Source organism: Rhinoderma darwinii, chromosome 4 (genome assembly GCF_050947455.1).
Source record: "Rhinoderma darwinii isolate aRhiDar2 chromosome 4, aRhiDar2.hap1, whole genome shotgun sequence".
Lineage (NCBI taxonomy): Eukaryota > Metazoa > Chordata > Amphibia > Anura > Rhinodermatidae > Rhinoderma > Rhinoderma darwinii.
Genome location: NC_134690.1, coordinates 300172634 through 300193359, shown reverse-complemented (window position 1 = coordinate 300193359; position 20726 = coordinate 300172634). Strand labels below are relative to the sequence as shown.

Here is a 20726-nt window from a genome sequence, read left to right as displayed (position 1 = left end):
GGCCAAAAAGCCTCCTTTTATGCCAAGCCCTGGCACATGCCCGTGAATAAAGCACACATATTTGGTATCCCCATGCACAGGAGAAGTGGAAGAATGTGAAAGGAGATGAATTTTGTCAGTGGTCCATTTTGTGTGTGAAAAAGCTAGCATAAACTGACGCATTTGTTAAAAAAAAAAAGGTAGTTTTATTTTGTTCCATCTTATTCAAGAAACTTTCAGAAGAAAACTGGACTGTCTAAAAATATGATAAACCCCTTGAAGGAAACCTTGTGGGGTCTACTTGTGTGAATGAAGTCATTTATGGGGTGATTCTAATGTTTCAGCAGCATTACTCCCCCAGAAAACAGTATGCGGCTATAAAATCAAATGCAAAATTCCTGGACCGAAAAGGCCGAAAAGCCTCCTTTTATGCCAAGCCCTGGCACATGCCCGCACAGTGAATAAGGCACACATATTTGGTATCCCCATGCACGGGAGAAGTGGAAGAATGTGAAATGAGATTAATTTTGTCCGTGGTCCATACCGTGTGTGAAAAATGCTATCATAAACTGGCGCAATTGTTAAATTCTTGCATTTTTTTCCAATTTTGCCCACTTAAGAGAAAAAAATAAAAATGATATATACTGACAAATGCCACTAAAACAAAGCCCTATCTGTCCTTTAAAAAGAGTGTAAAATTCAAAGATGAACGTTATTCACCTGCTGAGTTATAGTCATCTAAAGAAGCGCATAGCAAAATTGTGAAATTTGCTCTGGTCATTAAGCTGTAAAACAGCCTAGTCCTTAACCGGTTAAGAAACTCCTTAGCATAAAGCTAAAAAACGCTCATAAAGTGGTTTAAAATAGATAGTTTTTCCAAATAAAAAGCATTACTGTCACCTACATTATAGCTCAGATCACATTATGTAGGAGACAGGGCACTTATAATGTGGTGACAGAGCCTCTTTAAGTCTATGGGAAGATGTTTATAAATTACCAGCTAATTTAGACACACTGAGTGTTTGGGCGTCCACTTGGTAAATAAGGTTTAATGTAGATAAATGTAAAGTTATCCATCTGGGTATCAACAATCTGCATGCATCATATGTCCTAGGGGGAGCTATACTGGGGTAGTCACTTGTTGGGAAGGATCTGGGTGTACTTGTAGATCTTAAACTAAATAACAGCATGCAATGTCAATCAGCTGCTTCAAAGGCCAGCAAGATATTGTCGTGTATTAAGAGGCATGGACTCGCAGGACAGGGATATAATATTACCACTTCACAGTGCGACACTGTGGCCTCCTCTAGAATATGCAGTTCAGTTCTGGGCTCCAGTTCATAGAAAAGACGCCCTGGAGTTGCAAAAAATACAAAGCAGGGCAAAGAAACTAAAAAGGGACATGGGGAATCTAAATGATGAAGAAAGATTAAAAGAACTAAACCTATTTAGCCCTGAACAGAGATGACCAAGGGGGGACATGATTAACTTATATAAATATATGAATAGCCCATACAAAAAATATGGTGAAATCCTGTTCCATGTAAAGTCCCCTCCAAAAACAAGGGGCACTGCCTCCGTCTGGAGAAAAAAAGGTTCAACCTGCAGAGGCGACAAGCCTTCTTTACTGTGAACTGTGAATCTATGGAATAGTCTACCGCAGGAGCTGGTCACAGCAGGGACAGTAGATGGCTTTAAAAAAGGCTTAGATAATTTTCCTGGAACTAAAATATATCCGCTTCTATATGAATGTGTAGAATGTTTGTTCCATCCCTTCCCGGTTTCCCATCTCTTGGTTCAATTTGATGGACATGTGTCCATTTTTTTTCAACCGTACTAACTATGTAACATTATATTTAAATATCAGCCTTCGTACCAGGTGTAATAGCCAATGGTCATATACTGTTCTATACAATGAGCAGTTTTCAAAAAATCTGTTTATTCCGTTGTTAAGGCCGTTTGACTAGAGGCAGGACAAGTTTTTAGACTGAAATGGTCTGCTTGAACTTCACAAATCTATTGAACTGTACTGGGAACATGTTCAATTGATGTAATGGTTATGCATCTAAAATTATTGTTGCAAACCAGTTCATAGTGTCTAGACACAAGCTTTACGGTGTTTTTCTGACGTTAAAAGTGGCAAATTTTGGTACATGCAATATTTGTGCTCAATTTTGCTGCTTTTTTTACTTCTTGCCACTTTCCGAAAAGCGGTCGGGTTTAGCGGGAGTAGCTGGGCCTCCCACAGACCGACAGATTTACAATAACTTACACCAGAAACTGTCATAAATTATGGCACAAATCTACTCCTGCTCATAGGATTAGACGTTTGAAACGCTAGTCTGAATATATTCCCCCAACTTCTCATGTTCTTCTTATGAACTTGGCAAAATATTAGCTGATTTTCTGATTTGTTGATCCCTTGTACACCTACGACAGCACCGCCCTCCGAGTGATGAGTCTCAGACTTTAATAGTGTGTAGCAACGCTGACGTTTTATTCCCTGTATAACAACAAATAAAAATGCGACCTACGTAGCACTTCACTCGCTAAAGTCGGTACGATTACGACTGACCGCATATGTGGTCATGTATAGTTTTAGTATGTTTTGCTACTTATACACAATAAAAACTTGTTTTTGCATCGTTGCTTTCCAAGAGTCATTACTTTTTTGTTTTCATTTTTCCGTCGATGTAGTGCTATGTGGGCTAATTTTTTGCGGGACGAAGCGTAGCTGTCATTGGTACTTTTTTGGGTACATGGGACATATTGATTAACTTTTATTTATTACTTTTTTGGGAGTAATGGAAGAAAATGGCAATTTTGCCATTTGTTTTGTTTCCTGTTTTTTTTTCTTTATGGCGCTCACCTTGCAGTTTAAATGACATGTTACCTTTCGGTCATTACGGTCGCGGCGATACCATATGTGTGTATTTTAATTTTCTTTTTTTAGACCTTTACTAAATAAAACCACTTAATAGAATACCGTACGATATTCATTCTGTTAAAACGACGGAGCCCTTGCACAACTGAGACAAACAGAAACCATTTGCGCTTGATTGGTCACCATTGAAATCAATGGTGATACAAACGTTGTTTGTCAGGGTTCCGTTCTGACGGAAAGCTCAAACGGAGCCCTGACCCAGATGTGAATGAAGCCTAAATGGTACTAATCAAAACTACAGTTCGTTCCGCAAAATAACAAGTCCTCACACAGCTTTCTCGATGGAAAAATAAAAGTTATGGCTTTTAGAATATGGCAACACAAAAAGTAAATGATTTAAAAAAAAAAAAAAAAGTTTTATTGTGCAAACGCCATAAAAAAAACTTTATACATTTGTTATCGCCGTAATCTTATTGACCCGCACAATCAAGTGAATGTCATATATAGCGCGGTGAACGCTGTAAAAAACAAAACGAAGACGGTCACCACTCCTCTTAAAAAATGAATTAAAACTGATCAAAAAGTCGTATGTACCCCAAATTTGTACCAATGAAAACTAAAGATTGTCCCGCAAAAAATAAGTCCTCACACAGCTCCGATGGAAAAAATATGGCGACACAAAAGGTGCAGAATGTTTTACAAAAGCGGATAAGATTGGGCACCATTTTATCAGTTGCGAAACTGGCCACATATCTGCGGATTATTGATTTACCGCATTATTATATCCTCTTATTATATTGATGTACTCTGCACATTTTACATATACCCTGATGTACTCCATACAGCTTATACATACTCATGTACTTTTTTTGTCGAGCCTACATAAGCCCCACATTATAAACTGAAGCACCAGATAAACCCCAAGCATAACTGCAACCAAGAAAAATCCACGCTACAAAATCCAAGTGGCGCTCCCTCCCTTCTGAGCCCTACAGCCTGCCCAAACAGCAGTTTACGTCCATGGATATGGCATCGCCATACTCGGGAGAACTAGCTTAACAGTTTGAGATATTTGTCTTCAGTGGCACAAGCTGGGTATAACATATTGCTGGGTATAACATATTGTGCACTAAAATCCACTGCATATTTTCTAGTAAAAAATACCTTTTGGGTCAAAATACTTACTGCACCACTTAATAAATGCCTTAAGGGGTGTAGTTTCCAAAATGGGGTCACTTCTGGTGAGTCTACATTGCTCTGCAAATGCGACATGGTGCCCGAAAACTAATTCAGTAAAATCTGGACTCCAAAGAGCACATAGCGCTCCTTCCGTTCTGAGCCCTCCCATGGGCCCAAACAGCAGTTTATCACCACAGATGGGGTATTGCCGCACTCAGGAGAAATTGTGCAACAAAGTGGGGTATTTTATTCCTTGTGATTAATGAGGAATTGTGTTATTGGAAAAAATTTCATGTTTTTTTTATTTCACAGCCCAATTCAATTACGTTCTGTGAAAAAACTGTGGGGTCAAACTAATCACAACACCCATAGATGAATTCCATGAGGAGTGTCGTTGGGTTCTTTTTGGGGTTGTTTTCTATGTTTTGGAACCACAAGACTAATTGAAACCTGGCATGGTGCCTAACATATATTCTAATAAGAGGCTCCAAAATCTACTAGGTGCTCCTTTTGGTTCTGAGGTCTGTGTTTCAGTCCATTAGCACACTAGGGCCACATGTGGGATATTTCTAAAACCTGCAGAATCTGGGCAATAAATATTAATTTGTGTTTCTCTAGTAAAACTTTCTGTATTGCAGAAAAAAATTGATTCAAATAGAATTTTTGCGACTAATTAAATTTGCGAATTTCACCTCCAATTTACTTTAATTCCTGTGGAACACCTAAAGGCTTAAGAAACTTTCTAAATGCTGTTTTGAATACTTTGAGGGGTCCAGTTTTTAAAATGGGGTGTTTTTATGAGGGTTTCTAATATATAGGCTCCTCAAAGCCACTTTTGAACTGGTACCTATAAAAGCGGCTTTTTAATTTTTTATTTTATTTTTTAAATATGGTGACATGTCAATTTTGATTGGTGGTGGTCCGAGCACTAAGACCCACACCGAGCACTAAAACGAAGTGGCAGAAGGGCTCGGGTGAGCGCTGAGCAGCTTTGTTTCTGATTTAACTTTCTGAGAGAAAAGCCGATCAGAAACCAAGCAGCCGAGCGCTTCTGACCCTCCGTTTTAGCAATAGGTGGGTGGGGGGGGGGGTTTCAGTTCACGGACCACACCGATCAAAACTTCTGACATGTCACAAGTTTTCTGAAATTTTAGTTACCCTTTAATGTACTCACCTGTGGTTGTGTTTCTGTAATATATTTATGTAAAATGAATACGTTTTCAGGTAATTTTACCTTTTTTTTTTTTTTATTTTTTTTATTTTATTTTTTTAGAATCAATCCCTTTAATGGCAAACTTGCAATACTGGCTGATTTGCAATGAATCTTATCTTATAAATTGGTCTGTTAAGATAGTATTGGTATGGCAGGACGTTTAGGCCTTGTTCACACAGTGCAGATTTTCAGTTTGTGCAGCCAAAACCATACCTTGATCCAAGAGAGGGAGACACTTTAAGGCCTTCCTTTTATATATTCTTTTTATGTTCTGCATCAAATCTGCACTGAATGAACAAGGCCTTACAGTGTAGATGCAGATATCATGGTTTACTTGAATATTGATAAAAATGTTAAAGCAATAGGAGCAAGGAGTTTTCCCAAATTACGCTGATTATGGCTCCATTCACACAACCGTGAAAAAAAATGGCCATTAAATACGAATCAACTGTCAGTTTTTCATGGCAATTTTGCATCAGTGTGTCTCCAAATTTTCATCCATTTCCAGTCCATCTGTCCATTTTTAATGGCAATTTGTCATCCGTTTTTCATTTAATTTGTCAGGTTCTTTTTGGCTTAACCCCCTGAAAACGCCACAGTGCCCATGTAGATAGTTAGTGCCCACTGTAGATAATGCCCACATTGGCCCTGGGCCCACATAGTACCACAGTGTAGATAGTGCCACACCCCCATATAGCGCCACAGCATCCCCTGTAGATAGCGCCAGTGTGTCCCCTGTAGATAGCACCACAGTGTCCCCTGGAGCTGGTCACTGGGTATTACGCTCCTACAGGGAGCTGCAGTGGCGCGAGCTACGGGGATGGGGGGGGGGGGGGTTTGCTATCTACAGGCATGAGGGTGCTATCTACATGGAGGGATGCTATCTACAAGACAGGAATCACCGGCCAGAGATCTTGTGGTGCTCTGCCTGGGGATTCCATTGTTGAAAGCCCGGACTTCACTATCCTTATATGGACAGAAATTTCAAGGGCTTACCTGGGCTCAGCATCCAAAGTAGCGCTGTGTGCAGGAAGTTCTCGGCCAGGATCAGTTTTTACCCGCCTTTACAAGGATTATTTCCTGAAAAACGTCCGGTGAAAACTGATCCATTGAATTCTATGGGAGCCTTCTGGCTGTGAAAACGGCCAAAAATAGGACATCATTGTTCTGAAAACGGTCGTGTGACTGTAGCCTTAGTGGTTTTCGTTCTCTTTACTCATATGGAGACTGCTGCTCAACACAATCTCTTGTGATCTTTTTACAATTTATAAAAGTATAATATCGGGGAAGCCCCTTAAACGCCCACATTAAGAAGGCACCGTACTAGTAGTAACATTTAGTTGAATATTTTTTTGGGCCATACAAATTTTTTTAGGATCGCTTGTTAAGCTGGGTTCACACAGAGTTTTTGGACGCGGAAACCGCACCGCAAAACTCGCCAAAAATAGTCCGAAAATGCCTCCCATTGATTTCAATGGCAGTGGGAGGCGTTTTTTCCCCGCGAGCGGAATAACCGGCTCGCAGGAAAAAAGGGACATGCCCTATCTTTTGGGTGTTTACGCCTCTGACCTCCCATTGACATCAATGGGAGGCTGAGAAAGCGTATTTCGCTGCATTTTATGCCCACGGCGCTCAATGGCCGCGGGCGAAAAACGCAGCTAAAATCGGCATGCAGGCAGAGCATAATCTGGCTCAATTACAAATGGAATTTTGAGACAGATTTTCCGCCTGCAAAAAAAACGGTGTGATCCCAGCCCTACTGTCACTGGTTTGTTTGTCCCATACTTTTGTAAATCACATTCAGTCGGTTATAAACACATTGCATGCAATATTTAAAAAAATAAATAAAATGTTAAGTAAAATCTGATTGAATAGTTCAACCTTGCTTTAACAACATTGTATAGATTCTAATGTGTATTTTGCATAAGATGTAGCAAATGTATTCCTACCACCCACACATTTTATCCTTACAGCCGTTGGTGCTTTTGGTGTGGGAGTGATGTGACTGATAAATGGGCCATATAGCCTTTATACTGCAAATGCCCATATAGCCTCTAATTTGGTCAGATCAAAGACTGTGAGGCTGACTTATAAACAATGGATGTAACAAATATGGAAATATTTCTAATAAGTTTGTAATTGCACATTTTTCAGTTTTTAGCTCTCTGCCTTTCAGCAGCCATAACTTTATTTTTCCATTGATGTGGCAGTATGAGGCTTTGTTTTACGCGGGAGAAATTGTGGGTTTTTTCAAAGTTTGGGGGTTGAAAAAAATATTTTGGAATATAGGAATAAGCGATTCTCTATCGTTTTTCTTGTATATTTATCCCATTCCCGTTTCAAGCTAAATACCCTTAGATTAATTCTTCTGGTTATTCCTGTCATTTAGATACCGAATGTGTAGGTTTTTTTGTTTTTATTTAATGTAGGGGCAATAAAATATATTTTATGAAAAATGCCTTTTTTGGGCCTTATTTATTTTAATCCCATTAACCCCTTAGTGACCATCCCATTTTAGGCCCTAATGACCAAGCTATTTTATTCGTTTTTCTATAGTCGCATTCAAAGAGCTATAATTTTGTTATTTTTTTCGTCTACATAGCTGTATGAGGACTTGTTTTTTGCGGGATTAGTTGTGCTTTTTAATAGCACCATTTTTGGGTACATATAATTTTTATATTAACTTTTATTAACCTTTTTGGGGGGGGAGTATAAAAAAAAAACCTGAAATTCCGCCATTGTTCTATGCGTTTTTAAATTGACGCCGTTCACTATGCGACGTAAATAACATGTTACCTTTATTCTATGGGTCGGTACGATTATGGCGATACCACATATGTAGAGGTTTTTTATGTTTAACGACTTTTGCACAATAAAAACCCTTTTGAACTAAAATTATTTGTTTTTGCATCGTCGCTTTCCAAGAGCTGTAATATTCTTATTTTCCCATCAATGTAGTGATTTTTTGGGCTTGTTTTCTGCAGGACAAGACGTAGTTTTGAATGGTACTGTTTTGGGGTGCATGGGACTTATTGATTCATTTTTATGACTTTTTTTGGGGGGGCAATGGAAAAAAAAATTTTGCGTTTTTTTTACGGTGTTCACTTTGCGGTTTAAATTACATATTAACTTTAATGGAGTCCTTACGGTCGCGGCGATACCACATATGTGTACTTTTTTTTTTTTACACTTTTACTAAATAAAACCACTTTTTATGGAAAAAAATGGTTTTATTTATTTTTTTACTGTACTTTTTATTAATAATAATTATTTCACTTTGACTTATTTTATTAGTCCCACTAGGGGACTTTACTGTGCGATCTTCCGATCGCTGCTATAATGCTCTGGTATACTTCGTATACCAGAGCATTATTGCCGGTCAGTGTAAATCTAACAGGCAATCTGTTAGGACGTGCCTCCGGCGCGTCCTAACAGGCATATGTCCAGGGCAGACCTGGGGGCTTTTATCAGGCCCCCGGCTGCCATGACACCCCATCGGAGACCTGCGATTGCATTTGCGGGCCGCCGATGGGTGACAGAGGGAGCGCACTCCCTCTGTAAACAAAGTTAAATGCCGCGGTCGCTATTGACGGCGGCATTTAACGGGTTAAACGCCCGCGATGGAAGTAAACTTCGATCGCGGGCGTTGGAGCAGGAGCTCAGCTGTCATCAGACAGCAGAGCCCCGGCTCCTGCCTGCACGGGAGACCCGTGCAGGACTTAGACTAGGCTGACGTGAAAAGGCGTCAGCCTAGCCTAAAGCCCATTAGTGACCGACGTAAAAAGCCGTATTGGTGGTCACTAAGGGGTTTAGGGATAACTTAATTTACAACTCTATTTTTTATTTATTTTTTTACTTCTGTATTGGTATACTCTACATATACATTACACTGTCACTTTGACACAGGTTGTGTGCCCGAACCTTTCCAGGGCCCCAGGGCTGACTGCAGAGGAATTCCCTGGTGTTTGATCTAATCACCGGGTTTCAGTTAACGCGATCAAAGAGGGGAGTTACCTTTGATCTTGCCGCGGTCACGGAATGCGGCGATCAATGGGTTAAACAGCTAGGCTCCAAAAGATTTCCGACCCCAGCTATATTCAGGAGGCTGCTCTAAGATCAGGAGCTGTAAGTTAGATCCTGCTTAGAGGATGAGCGCTCATCAGCCTCTTCTACAGCGACGCCAAAAGACGTTGTTGTAGACTAAGCACCGCCTGCCGTCAAGACAGTGGGCGGTCGTTAAGGAGTTAAGTACTTGGGGGCGTGGCCTAGCGGTGAATGTGAGAGGACGTGTGTGACCGGAGCTCCTGCTGTATCCATCCTGTAAGGCATATATATCCCGCAGAATTTGGGGGAAAACGGTTTCCCCGGTGACTTACCGGAGTCTAGAGGTGGAGGTGCACGAGTGCCCGTCCATAATGACGTGCTCGAAGAAGCAGAAGTCGCCGCCAGCTAGTCCCGGGTCCCGCTCTCAAGATGGCGCCGGCGAGATGGAAGGCCGCACTAGAGGCCTAAGGCAGGAAGCAGCAGAAAAGCTGGAGAGGTTCGCCCACACGCCGAGAGCAGTAGGTGTGGCAGCACAGCAGAGAAAGTCGGCTGGAGATCAGGCTGCAGGAGGCTCATCTTATGGATCCAGGTACTCTCCTTTGGCAGGGGACATGAGAAGTGAGGAGGAGGAGATGTGTGGTGCCATGCATGATCAGCCAGGTGCTGGAGGGAAAAGTGAAGCAAGGAAGGGGGAACCCTCATTAAAGGACATTTTGGCTGCGGTGAAGCAAAATTCTATGGTCCTTACTGCCTTATCATGCCAGATGGGTGGATTAAAGGAGGACATTTTGTTGCTCAGGAATGATTTGCAGAAAGTAGCGGAACGCACCACTGCTGTGGAGGGGAGAGTGTCAGACATGGAGGATGCGATTCCTAACATAAGGCAGGATGTACAAGCACACTCTCAGGCAGTGGCCGAATTGCAGGCAAAGACAGATGACATGGAGAATCGGCTGAGACAGAACAATGTTCGACTTGTGGGGGTTCCGGAAAGAGTGGAGGGAACGAATCCGGATGATTTCTTTGAAAAGTGGCTGATCGACACATTTGGTAGAGAGGACTTGACCCCTCTGTTTGCTGTGCAGAGAGCGCAAAGAGTGCCGACAAGACCCGGCCCTCCGGGGAGGCCGCCGAGACCCGTCCTGATAAAGATACTACACTATAAAGATAGAGATAAAATCCTGAGGAAAGCTAGAGAACGTCAAAACATCTCCTTTAATGGGGTGAAAGTGTCCTTCTTCCCAGATTTCTCTTTGGAAGTACAACTGAAAAGATCGCAGTTTATGGATATAAAGAGACGCCTAAGGGCGCTACAATTGCAATATTCTATGATGTATCCTGCCCGCCTGAGAATAGTGGCTCTGGGCACGACTTCCTTTTTTGAGACACTGAGAGAAGCGGTTAGATGGTTGGACAGTCATGAAAGTCAATTGAGACCGGTGGAGGCAGAGAGAAGGCGTTGATCTGGAGGGAACCGGCTGAGAAGAAGAGGCCGGAGATGCGGGATTGAACCAGGTGTCGTAGACCATGGCAAGAACTGGCATTAAGGGTTCCTTGCTATGCTTGGACTCCTGATTGAACCCCTGGGGGCCTTTGAGGGCCTGGCTGCGGTGCACACTGAAGACAGGGAGTGGAGGAATTTGTCTATGGACATTGAGGGGTACTGATATGTTGAAGGGATGGTTGTTTATTTGCAAAAAAGCAGCGGGAGTAATGGTCAGTTGAGCGGGAAGGGTGAATTGCAAGTTATGGTATTGCTGAATGTATGGTGGGCGGAGTTGACCTGCCAATGCTTGTTGTTATGGGTTATGGCAGATGATATCTGTCGCCCCAACCCTTGGAAAGGGGTAGGTTTACGGGGGATGTTACAGGGAGGGGGGAGGGAGGGAAGGATGACCCAGCCGGTCAGATATTTAAAAGTACGAATACAGGGTAGGATGTATTGGGATATGTTGAGGGATGACGGGATCACTTAATTGTTTGTCCTGGAATGTCCAGGGCTTGAGGGACTCCAGAAAACGGCAGGCGGTATTTGAATTTATTAGGAAGCAGGAGTCACGGGTGATAGGACTACAGGAGACGCATATGACTAGGGATTCGGTCTCCATGATGCATAGGGCCTGGATAGGCCATAGTTTTCATTCCTATCACACTACATATTCAAGGGGGGTGAGTCTTCTCATACATAGGGCGGTGCCATTTATATGTCATGACTCCGTCCAGGATGGGCGGTATGTCGGGGTACACTGTACGATGTATCACTGGAATTGTGTGTTGGTGGTGTTGTATGTTCCCCCTCCCTTTCAAGTGGGTGTCTCAAGAAAGTGGTGGAAGAATTGGCTAGATTCCCGGAGGTGCCGTTACTCGTGATGGGGGATTTTAACGCGGTACCGAATACCAATATGGATAAATTTGGCACGACAGGGGGGGGGGGGGGAATAACAGCGTTTGGTCATCCTGTTGCTGTAATGGGCTGGCGGGACATATGGAGGGATAAGCATCCAAGTAGGTGTCAGTACTCTTGTGCGTCTTCCACGTATCAGTCTCTATCCAGGATAGACTTAATTTTGTGCTCGAATGCAGCGGTACCCTTCGTGGATCAGATAGAATACCTACAAAGAGCCCTATCGGATCATTCTCCCTTGTTAATGAAGGTGGTGACGGAGGGGAGGGCGGGGGCAAGGGGGCTGGAAGCTTAATGCATTCTGGCTGAAGTTGATATATAATAAACAAATTCTAGACCTCATAAAGGAGTATTTTCAGTTCAACTCGGGTACTGTACCGCAAGAGATACTGTGGGATGCGATGAAGGCGTGGCTGAGAGGGGTGTTCATCCAGCACATTTCGGCAGTAAAAACCAGGTCTAGACAATTAGGGGAAGCGCTGTTGGAAAGGGTAACGGAGACAGAAAGGTTACACATTGCGGATAACACACCAGACACTTTGAGGCATTGGGTGGAGGCACAGAGGTTATTAAAACAGCATCAGTTGGAGAGGGCGGATAACAAACGGATGTTTTTGAAACGTCAATATTATGAGGAGGGGGAGACCACAGGACGGTTACTGGCAAGAATGGCACAGGCTCAGAGGGAGAATAATTATATACATACTATTAGGGGGGAGGGGGGAAAGCCAGAAACTGATACGGGGCAGATATTGAAAATATTTCAGCAATTTTACTCCGATTTTATATGCCTCTAGAGCAGAACACACACCTCAACAGTTGGAAGAGTATATAGGGGAGATTGACCTTCCCAGGTTGGGAGGGGAGGAGAGAAGGACATTGGAGGAACCTATATCTCTGGAGGAGCTCCAGGCAGCCATAGGGATACTCGCCAGTGAAAAGGCTCCGGGACCGGATGGTCTTCTGGTGGAGGTTTTTAAAGAATATGGGGAGGAACTCACACCTCATTTACTGGCAACTCTTCTGGATAGTTTTGATAGGGGGCGGCTCCCGGAATCAATGTATGAAGCAACTATAGTGGTTCTGCCTAAAGAGGGTAAAGATCCCCAGCTCCCGGGCTCCTACAGACCAGTCTCACTATTGACGGCAGATATTAAAATCATAGCAAAGGTCTTGGCGCTTCGACTGGCTAGTGTAGTGGCTAGGGTGGTACATGGAGACAAGGCCGGATTTATGCCATCCAAATCGACGGCGGTGAACCTGAGACGGCTGTTCTTGAATTTGCAAGTTCTTCCAGATAATCATGGGGGGAGAGCCATTCTTTCCTTAGATGCGGCTAAAGCGTTTGATTGCGTGGAATGGGGATATTTGTGGTCCGTTCTGGGAAAAATGGGATTTAGGCCTAATTTCATAAAATGGGTAAGGTTGTTATACGTAGCCCCGACTGCAAAAATAAGGGTGATTGGGGCCCTCTCTGATCGGTTTGCGCTGGCGCGGGGAACACGTCAGGGATGTCCCTGGTCTCCGTTGTTATTCGCGTTGGCGGTGGAACCATTGGCGTGTGCAGTAAGACAAATACAAGGGTTGAGATATGTGGGGGTGGAGGAACGAATCGCATTATACGCGGATGATATGCTGTTGTTCATGGCGGATACCGAGCGCACACTACCGTTAGTTATGGCCCTGATTAAGCGTTTTGGGAAATATTCGGGATTGCTCATTAATTGGTCGAAATCGGCTCTTATGTTCATGGATCCGGGGGCTATCCAGACTGGGGAGGAGGAGGTGGAGATACCGGTGGTCACAGAGTTTAAATATCTGGGGGTCAGGGTGACGGCGAAAGCACAGGATTATATGTCCCTTAATGTGATGCCACTGTTGACACCGATAAAGGCCAAAGTAGAGGCTTGGAATAAGCTACCGCTATCTGCTCTGGGTAGGACGAATTTGATTAAAATGATCCTTATGCCTCAAGTGCTGTACGTCTTACATAATTCCCCGGTATGGATCCCCAAATATTGGTTTAGGAGGTTGCATAACCTTTTCAGAGACTTAGTATGGAAGAAGGGGGTACCCAGGATTAAACTGGAGAAACTTCAATTGCCTAAGGAGGAGGGGGGCCTAGCTTTGCCTAATGCTTGAGTGTATTATTTAGCTGCCCAATGTCAGCATTTCTGGGGGTGGGAGCAGGAGGAGACCTGGGGGTCCAGTGCGCGCATCCTATCGCATCTGGGGGGGGGGGGGGGGATCCGCTGGCAGGACTGGAAGCACACAGCTATAGAAGACTGGCGAGTACTCGACCCACCATGCTTCTCATACATAAGGTGTGGTGGCAGTGTAAGCACTTGTTGAAGATAGGAGAGTGTACTAAATATACCCCACTCTGGAGGAACACATATCTGGGGAAAATGGACAAATTGGAAGGGATGCAGGGGTGGGAGCAGCGAGGTATAATACGATTGAGTCAGTTGTACGAGGGAGGCATACTCAAATCCTTTCAGCAGTTACGGGAGGGGTTTCAGTTGGATTCCCGCATGTTCTATCAGTACCTGCAGATTCGGCATGCTGTGCAGACACAAGCGGCCAGTGTAGACATGGCGATCCATGCCACCGGAGTGTTGGAACATATTGCAAAAGCAGTAACGTCAAAGGGATTAATTTCATTGGTTTATCGCAGGTTACTGTCGGAACATCTGGGAGATCCTATGGCACCGGTCAAAGCTGCATGGGAAAGATGTGGGTCCTATTCCTACAGACCACTGGGAGGCGGTATTGGCTGCATCATGTACTCTGTCCATAAATGTAGCACAACGAAGATCACAGTTATTTCTGATACATAGGGTGTATAGGACCCCCTGGGTTCTGAAACAAATGGGATTAAGGGCAGACGCCAGGTGTCCTAGGTGTCCGGAAGAAAAGGCAGACATCCTTCATATGTTCTGGTCCTGCGGGAGATTGGGGGCCTTATGGACGGAAATGACAGAGTTAATGGGCCGAGTGTTTGAGGTACAGATTCCATTGGATCCAGTGGTAATGCTGCTGGGGTATGTAGGGGATTTGGAGGGGGATAGGATGACAGGGCTGGCAATTGCAAAAATACTATACCAAGTAAGAAAGGGAATAGCAAAGCACTGGCTGGATGGGGAGCCACCCTCGAAGCAAGAAATTATAGGGGCACTTAATTCTCAGGTTCTGATGGAATATAGGATATATTCCAAGAGGGGGTCCAAGACTAAATTTGAAAAACAATGGGCTAGGTGGATTGATCACTCTGGGTGTGCTTCCTCGGAACTTATGACGCTACGTGCGCTGGTCCCACTCTAAATGGTTCTGGGGTCCAAGGGAACACTAAGGGCACGGGAGCAGGGAGGGACAGGTCACACATTCAGGAACAGAGCCACTGACTGTTGCGTACATGCGGGGAGTTGGAGGAGGATGGGGGAAGGAAATGGGAAGGAGAAAGAGATAGGATAAAGAAGATTGTAACGGGAGGGCCGGCTGGGGGATACAGGGGGGAGTTGGGGGGAAGAGATTGTTTTGTTGGAAATAAATGCTTGGGTCTTTGGAGAAATGCTTTCACAATGTATGAGAATGTATAATGACCTGTATTGATGTGAAGTTTGTTGAATAAACTTGAACTGATTAAAAAAAAAAAAAAAAAAGGAGTTAAGTACTTTAGTCATGATCACATTGGCATTCATGTATGTTATTTCATGTATATATAATACTTGATTTCATTCGATGCCATATATATCTTTTTGTTTTTGCCTCATTTCAGAGCGTTTTGATCACCACTGTCCCTGGGTGGGAAACTGCGTGGGGAAAAGAAACTACAGATTTTTTTACATGTTCATTTTATCTCTGTCATTTCTGACGGTCTTTATATTTGCATTCGTTATCACGAACGTTATACTTCGTAAGTATGCAGGAAGAAGCCATGTTTGTTTTTATTTATATTTGCCTTTCATCTCAATTTGTTTGTGAATTTTTTATTTCTTTGCATGTGGGAGTTTGCATGGTATATTGGTACCATTTTTATTACGATACTGAGCACAGTAGTGAATTTTTCCAACCTTTTGTGTGATTTATTCCATAATTTCATCAAGCTCCCTGGAAATTAAATTCTTATTAAATTTAGAAGAAAATGAAAGTGTATGGGTTTTGCCTCTTTAATGCGTTTATACTTCAGATTGGCACATTGTGTTACTGTAGGCAAAAGCCAGTTGACCTAGTTTTCTTAAAAGTACTTATGAATTTTTAATTCATGTTAATGTAGTCAACACCCCACATAAATGACTTCTTTTAATTTTCATAATTTTACGCCCTGATTACTGAATGTTTTTATCATTTAATAGTGTATTTGAAAGTTTTATATTTCAATACCAAAAATGTAACAAAGCCTCGGATCAAATAGAAAATACTATGACTACTGACGTGCACGTAAATACACAACATCATGAAGATTCAATGTATTTGATGGGCTATATGCTTTATGCCCTTCTTCGCGTTGGCAGATTCTAGCTTCTTATTCTGTGGTTAAATTACATCGTTCCTTGTGCTTTATTAGTGTGCGAAAATATTTTTGTGAACCCTTTACTTTTAAAAGCACATGAGGTAATGAAGGCAAAACTGTTCATAGGTCTCCTGGCTGCTCAGTCTTGTGAGGCTGACAATGGTAGGGTTGCTGGCAGAGATTCTAGCCCATTTATACAGATTTGAGAACTGTATGTTTATCTTTAAACATGGTAATGTCGTCCTTTAAGTACCATAGTTTTCCTACCAAATAGCCTACTATCATAGAGGTTGTTTTATAGGCAAGACAGTTTGTGAGTTTTGTAGAGTAGGTGTCCTCACCATTTTCCTTGGAGTCTAGAATAAGATAGAGCAAGTAGGGCCCCATTTAAAGCGTACCTATCTTTACAAAAGATAAACATTACAACCACTCCTTAGACAGGTGTAGATGCATGCTAAGTGGAGTGGAGACAGAAATTTTGTGTAATCTGTTTTTTGGTTCGCTTTCCATCACTTTGCATGCGATCTAAGAATGCATATTTTCTCTCTCCATGCCTGCTGAGTGGGTTGGCTTTTCTTGATGTTCTGCTAGTGCTGTGCTCGGTATTCTGAGCCAGTCAAATGTCTCTCTATTTTTTGCTATCCACTCCCATTTCAGAGAGAGAACATCTGCAGCTGCATCCCCCTCTCAGGCTTTTATTTACTGTATTACTCTAGATGGATTTTTTGGTGACTGAGGAGGTTTCTGAACATTTTACAGGCAGGGAAGGGGGAAACTACAGGCTGCTGGAAGGTGAGAAATATGCCCCTTTCCCTTAAGATATTACAAAGCTTCATGTACTCACATGTACTACTGATTTTAAACGAAACAAAAAAAAAATGATAGGTACGCTTTAAAGACCATGGTGAGACTACATTTTTACAGTGTAAAACCAACTCTAGTAGATTACCTGGTAGGTCACTTGAACACCTATTAGCCTATAATTAAGAACATTTTGTTTGAGTAGAATTTATTTATGTGGTGGTGTTTGTAGGACATGGAATGAGGTAGGAGAAAAAGTTAAGGCCTTTTTTATTTTACCTTTACAGTATTAGGTCATATATAATTCTTTAAGGATTACATGAATGTTGGCATATCCCCTTCTGTCAGGTTTTGCTTTACTTGGCTTAATACATTTTCATCCAGTAAAGGAGTTATCCCTTCGTGGACATTTGTCATATTCACAGGACATTACATAAATGTCCAATAGATGCAGGTTTCACCTCTTGGACCCGCACCTATTTCTAGAATGGGGCCCCTGGACACTCATCCTACCTTTTTACCACCTTACCCTGCTCCTGATGCTCTCTGGCCACTGTCTGAGGTGTTCTGGAGTTCAGTACAGCTGAGCTACGCTGCTTCTGTAAGTCCCATAGAAGTAAATGGGAATTTACGAAAACCGCGTAGCATGCCGTGCTACGCCACTTTAACCCAATTCCCATAAAAGTGAATGGGAATTGAGAATGTTGTAGCTCGGCTGTTTGCGTACTCCCGACCACCTTGTCAGTGTTGCCGGAGAGCAGCGGGGCAATGTAGGATGACAGTCGCGTGTCCCTAAGGTTGGACCTCAATCTATCTAACATTTATGACACATCCAGTCATATTATTAAAGTCTCTCAATAGCTTGGGAAGGGAATAGCGAATGGAACACAGGCAATAGAAAAGAGGTGGTGATTATGAAAAAAAAAAAAGTAGACTTTTTTTTTTGTATTCCTGTACAATACCTTTTAAATCCGGCACTGCATTGGTGTCTGGGCCAGTCTACAGGGAGATTTGACTGAGGGGGTATAGTATAGACTGGCTTCATAACGTGAACATAATACTACAACCCAATATTGTTTCTACTTTCCTACAGTAGCGTTCATGCTGGTAACATCATATAACTGATCTGTTCTTCATGAAACATCGGGAAAGTTGGGCCGCTGCTCATCTGAGCTTCTCTTTACTTGAACATCACATGAGTTGTATTTCATTACTTGGGAGGCTTTGTTAAAGATGCATGAATAGTGAAGCTTCTAAATAAATACTAAAATCCAGACACTTTTCCAGTTCTGCTTTTTTTTATTTTATTTTTTTTTATTTCTAGGCTCTCAACAATCAGGATTTCTCAATGCCTTAAAGGACAGTCCTGCAAGATATCCTTTAAAAAACATAATGGGGTCAACAATTATTTTCTTGTCTGTCTCGAACAGATCATTGGTGGGATGACAATGTCACGAGCAATAAATTATAAGTATCGTATTCGCAGTCCATTGGAATGCTAGGAAAAATTTCCAGGTTTTCTTCCAAAATACAGATTCCTTCAAGGCAAATATTGTTTGGATTTGAAGGTCGAAGTGCTGTTGCCAATTCAAAAAATAAAAACTCTGCAAATAAAAATAGATGCAAGGTAATATGTATTTTCCCACAACATTGGAAATGCAAGTCCATGCAATATATAAAAACAACTTTTTAACTCGATAGATGTAAATCTTTGCTAATTGTTAGTGAGAAATCTTAGGCTCATTAAAAAGGTTTGGTGCTTGTCTTGCAGTTTATTTTGAAGGTATAAAAGAACAAAATTAAAGTCATTTTGCTTTTTCTATGTTTGTTTTTTTTGTTTGCAGTTAAAATATCTTGTACATGATCATCAAAGCGGAGATTCGTATTTATTTTGACACAAGTCATCGTGATTATCACCATAACCTTTATTTTGCATCCGACTGCAAATAGACCTAACTATATAAACTAAGAACTATCATGAAGACCCATAAAGAAAGAAAATACAAATTATGGGTCTGTACCAATCTGCCTGCCGCCATCCATTCTACTCATTTTGCCAACTTTTGGTGTTTGAGGGTTTAGTGATTGGTATTCCTGTTATACTCCTGTTGGTGTAGGGTAACAAAGGGGTTACTATTAATATCAATTATCCATGGTGGTCTACATTGGTTAAAGGATTTTTCCCATGAGGGACATTTATGACATATCCACAGGGTATGTTATAAATGTCAGATAGATCTGGGACCCACACCTGTCTCTAGAACAGGGCCCCTAAACCCCGTTCTACCTCTGTGTTCCGGCTGATTTCTAACCATGAAGGACAAAACAGGGTAGCTCGCTGGGCTGCGCTCTTTCCGTAAGCCCCATAGAACTGAATGGTAGTTACGGAAACCGCATAGCTTGCATGCTACGCTGGTTCCATAACTGCCATTCACTACTATGTGAGTTACGGAAACGGCGTAGCTCAGCAAGTTAGGCTGTGGCCGGGAGTCGGCGTGAGCACAAAAAGCTAGAACGGAGTTTAGGGGGCCCCGTTCTAGAGAGGTGCGAATCCCAGTGGTGGGACCCGCATCTATCTTACATTTGACGTATCCTATGGATATGTCACATGTCCCTCATGGGGAAAACCCCTTTAAGGGGCTAATACCTAATATTGTAGGTGGTCTAGGGTGGTTAACACTTTTTATATAAAATGATTTGGTTTATTATTGTTAAGAGATTAATGGTGGTGGGGCAGGTAAATGTACCTTAATTTTTATTAAATCTCAATTTTTCTGATAGAGCTCCAAATCATCAGCTAATAGATCAATATGCTGTGAGCTCCCCCTAGTGATGGGGATATAATTTAACTCAGTGGGGGGGGGGGGGGGTAATTTATTAAGCCCTAATTTGCGCTATAATTTATGCCAGATTTCTGGTCTAAATTATAGTCAAGTTATCAGACCCCCTTCTACTTTTTTGAAAAGCGACAGAGGTGGCCAAAAAATACGAAAGACGCAAAAGCTAGTTTTTCTGCAAATTGCAAAGTATTTTTTATGTCGTACTACTGGTGTTGAGCGATTCATGAATTTCTTTCAGTGTCTTGTCCTGTGGCTCAGAGGTGGGGGGAGGTTTTCTGGGTAATAGGAAAGCCCCAGTGTGTCCCTGCATAAGCTAAAAATATTAATATTGATAGAAATACCTATGTTCAAATGTGTTTTTCCTTTGATGTGCATCTTCCTTAACTTTGATCTCACTGTTCTAGAAGCTGTGGTGTGTTTCTTTTCTGTCTGGTCAATTGTTGGCCTGTCTGGTTTCCATACATATTTGATCAGTTCAAATCAAACTACCAACGAAGATGTAAGTACAGAAATTTCCAATGAATTTATTTCATGCCATCATATTCTGCAGAGCTGTAGATTATCAGTCTAAACATTTTTCTGGTTGAGGTTATCCATGATAAACGTTGGCCGTTTTAGTGAGCATTCACACGTGGTAAATTTTATTTGCATAGTGACAGGCTGTCTCTTGAAACTGCATCGCTCTGTGTTCGGGTATGTTCACACGTACAAAGGCTGAAAATTACAGCGCTGTTTTCAAGGGAAAACAGCCTCATGTGGGTTTTTTTTGCAAAAATTTAAGCTTTTTTTTTTTTTCCCCCTCATTTAAAGCTTCTTTTGAGGGTTTTTTTTAGGCGTGTTTCTTAGTGACCATGGAAAATCCGCTCCAA

General features: G+C 42.2%; 1 protein-coding gene across 7 annotated transcripts in view; it reads left to right on the top strand.

Moving 5' to 3' along the window:
- Positions 1-20726, top strand: part of ZDHHC14 (zDHHC palmitoyltransferase 14) — a 195136-nt gene that overhangs the window by 144540 nt on the left and 29870 nt on the right. For all 7 annotated transcript variants that reach the window (XM_075862670.1, XM_075862671.1, XM_075862669.1 and 4 more), the window contains 3 exons: positions 15482-15619; positions 18342-18390; positions 20254-20356. In XM_075862670.1, coding sequence (XP_075718785.1) covers positions 15482-15619; positions 18342-18390; positions 20254-20356 — 290 coding nt within the window. The remainder of the gene's footprint in view (positions 1-15481; positions 15620-18341; positions 18391-20253; positions 20357-20726) is intronic.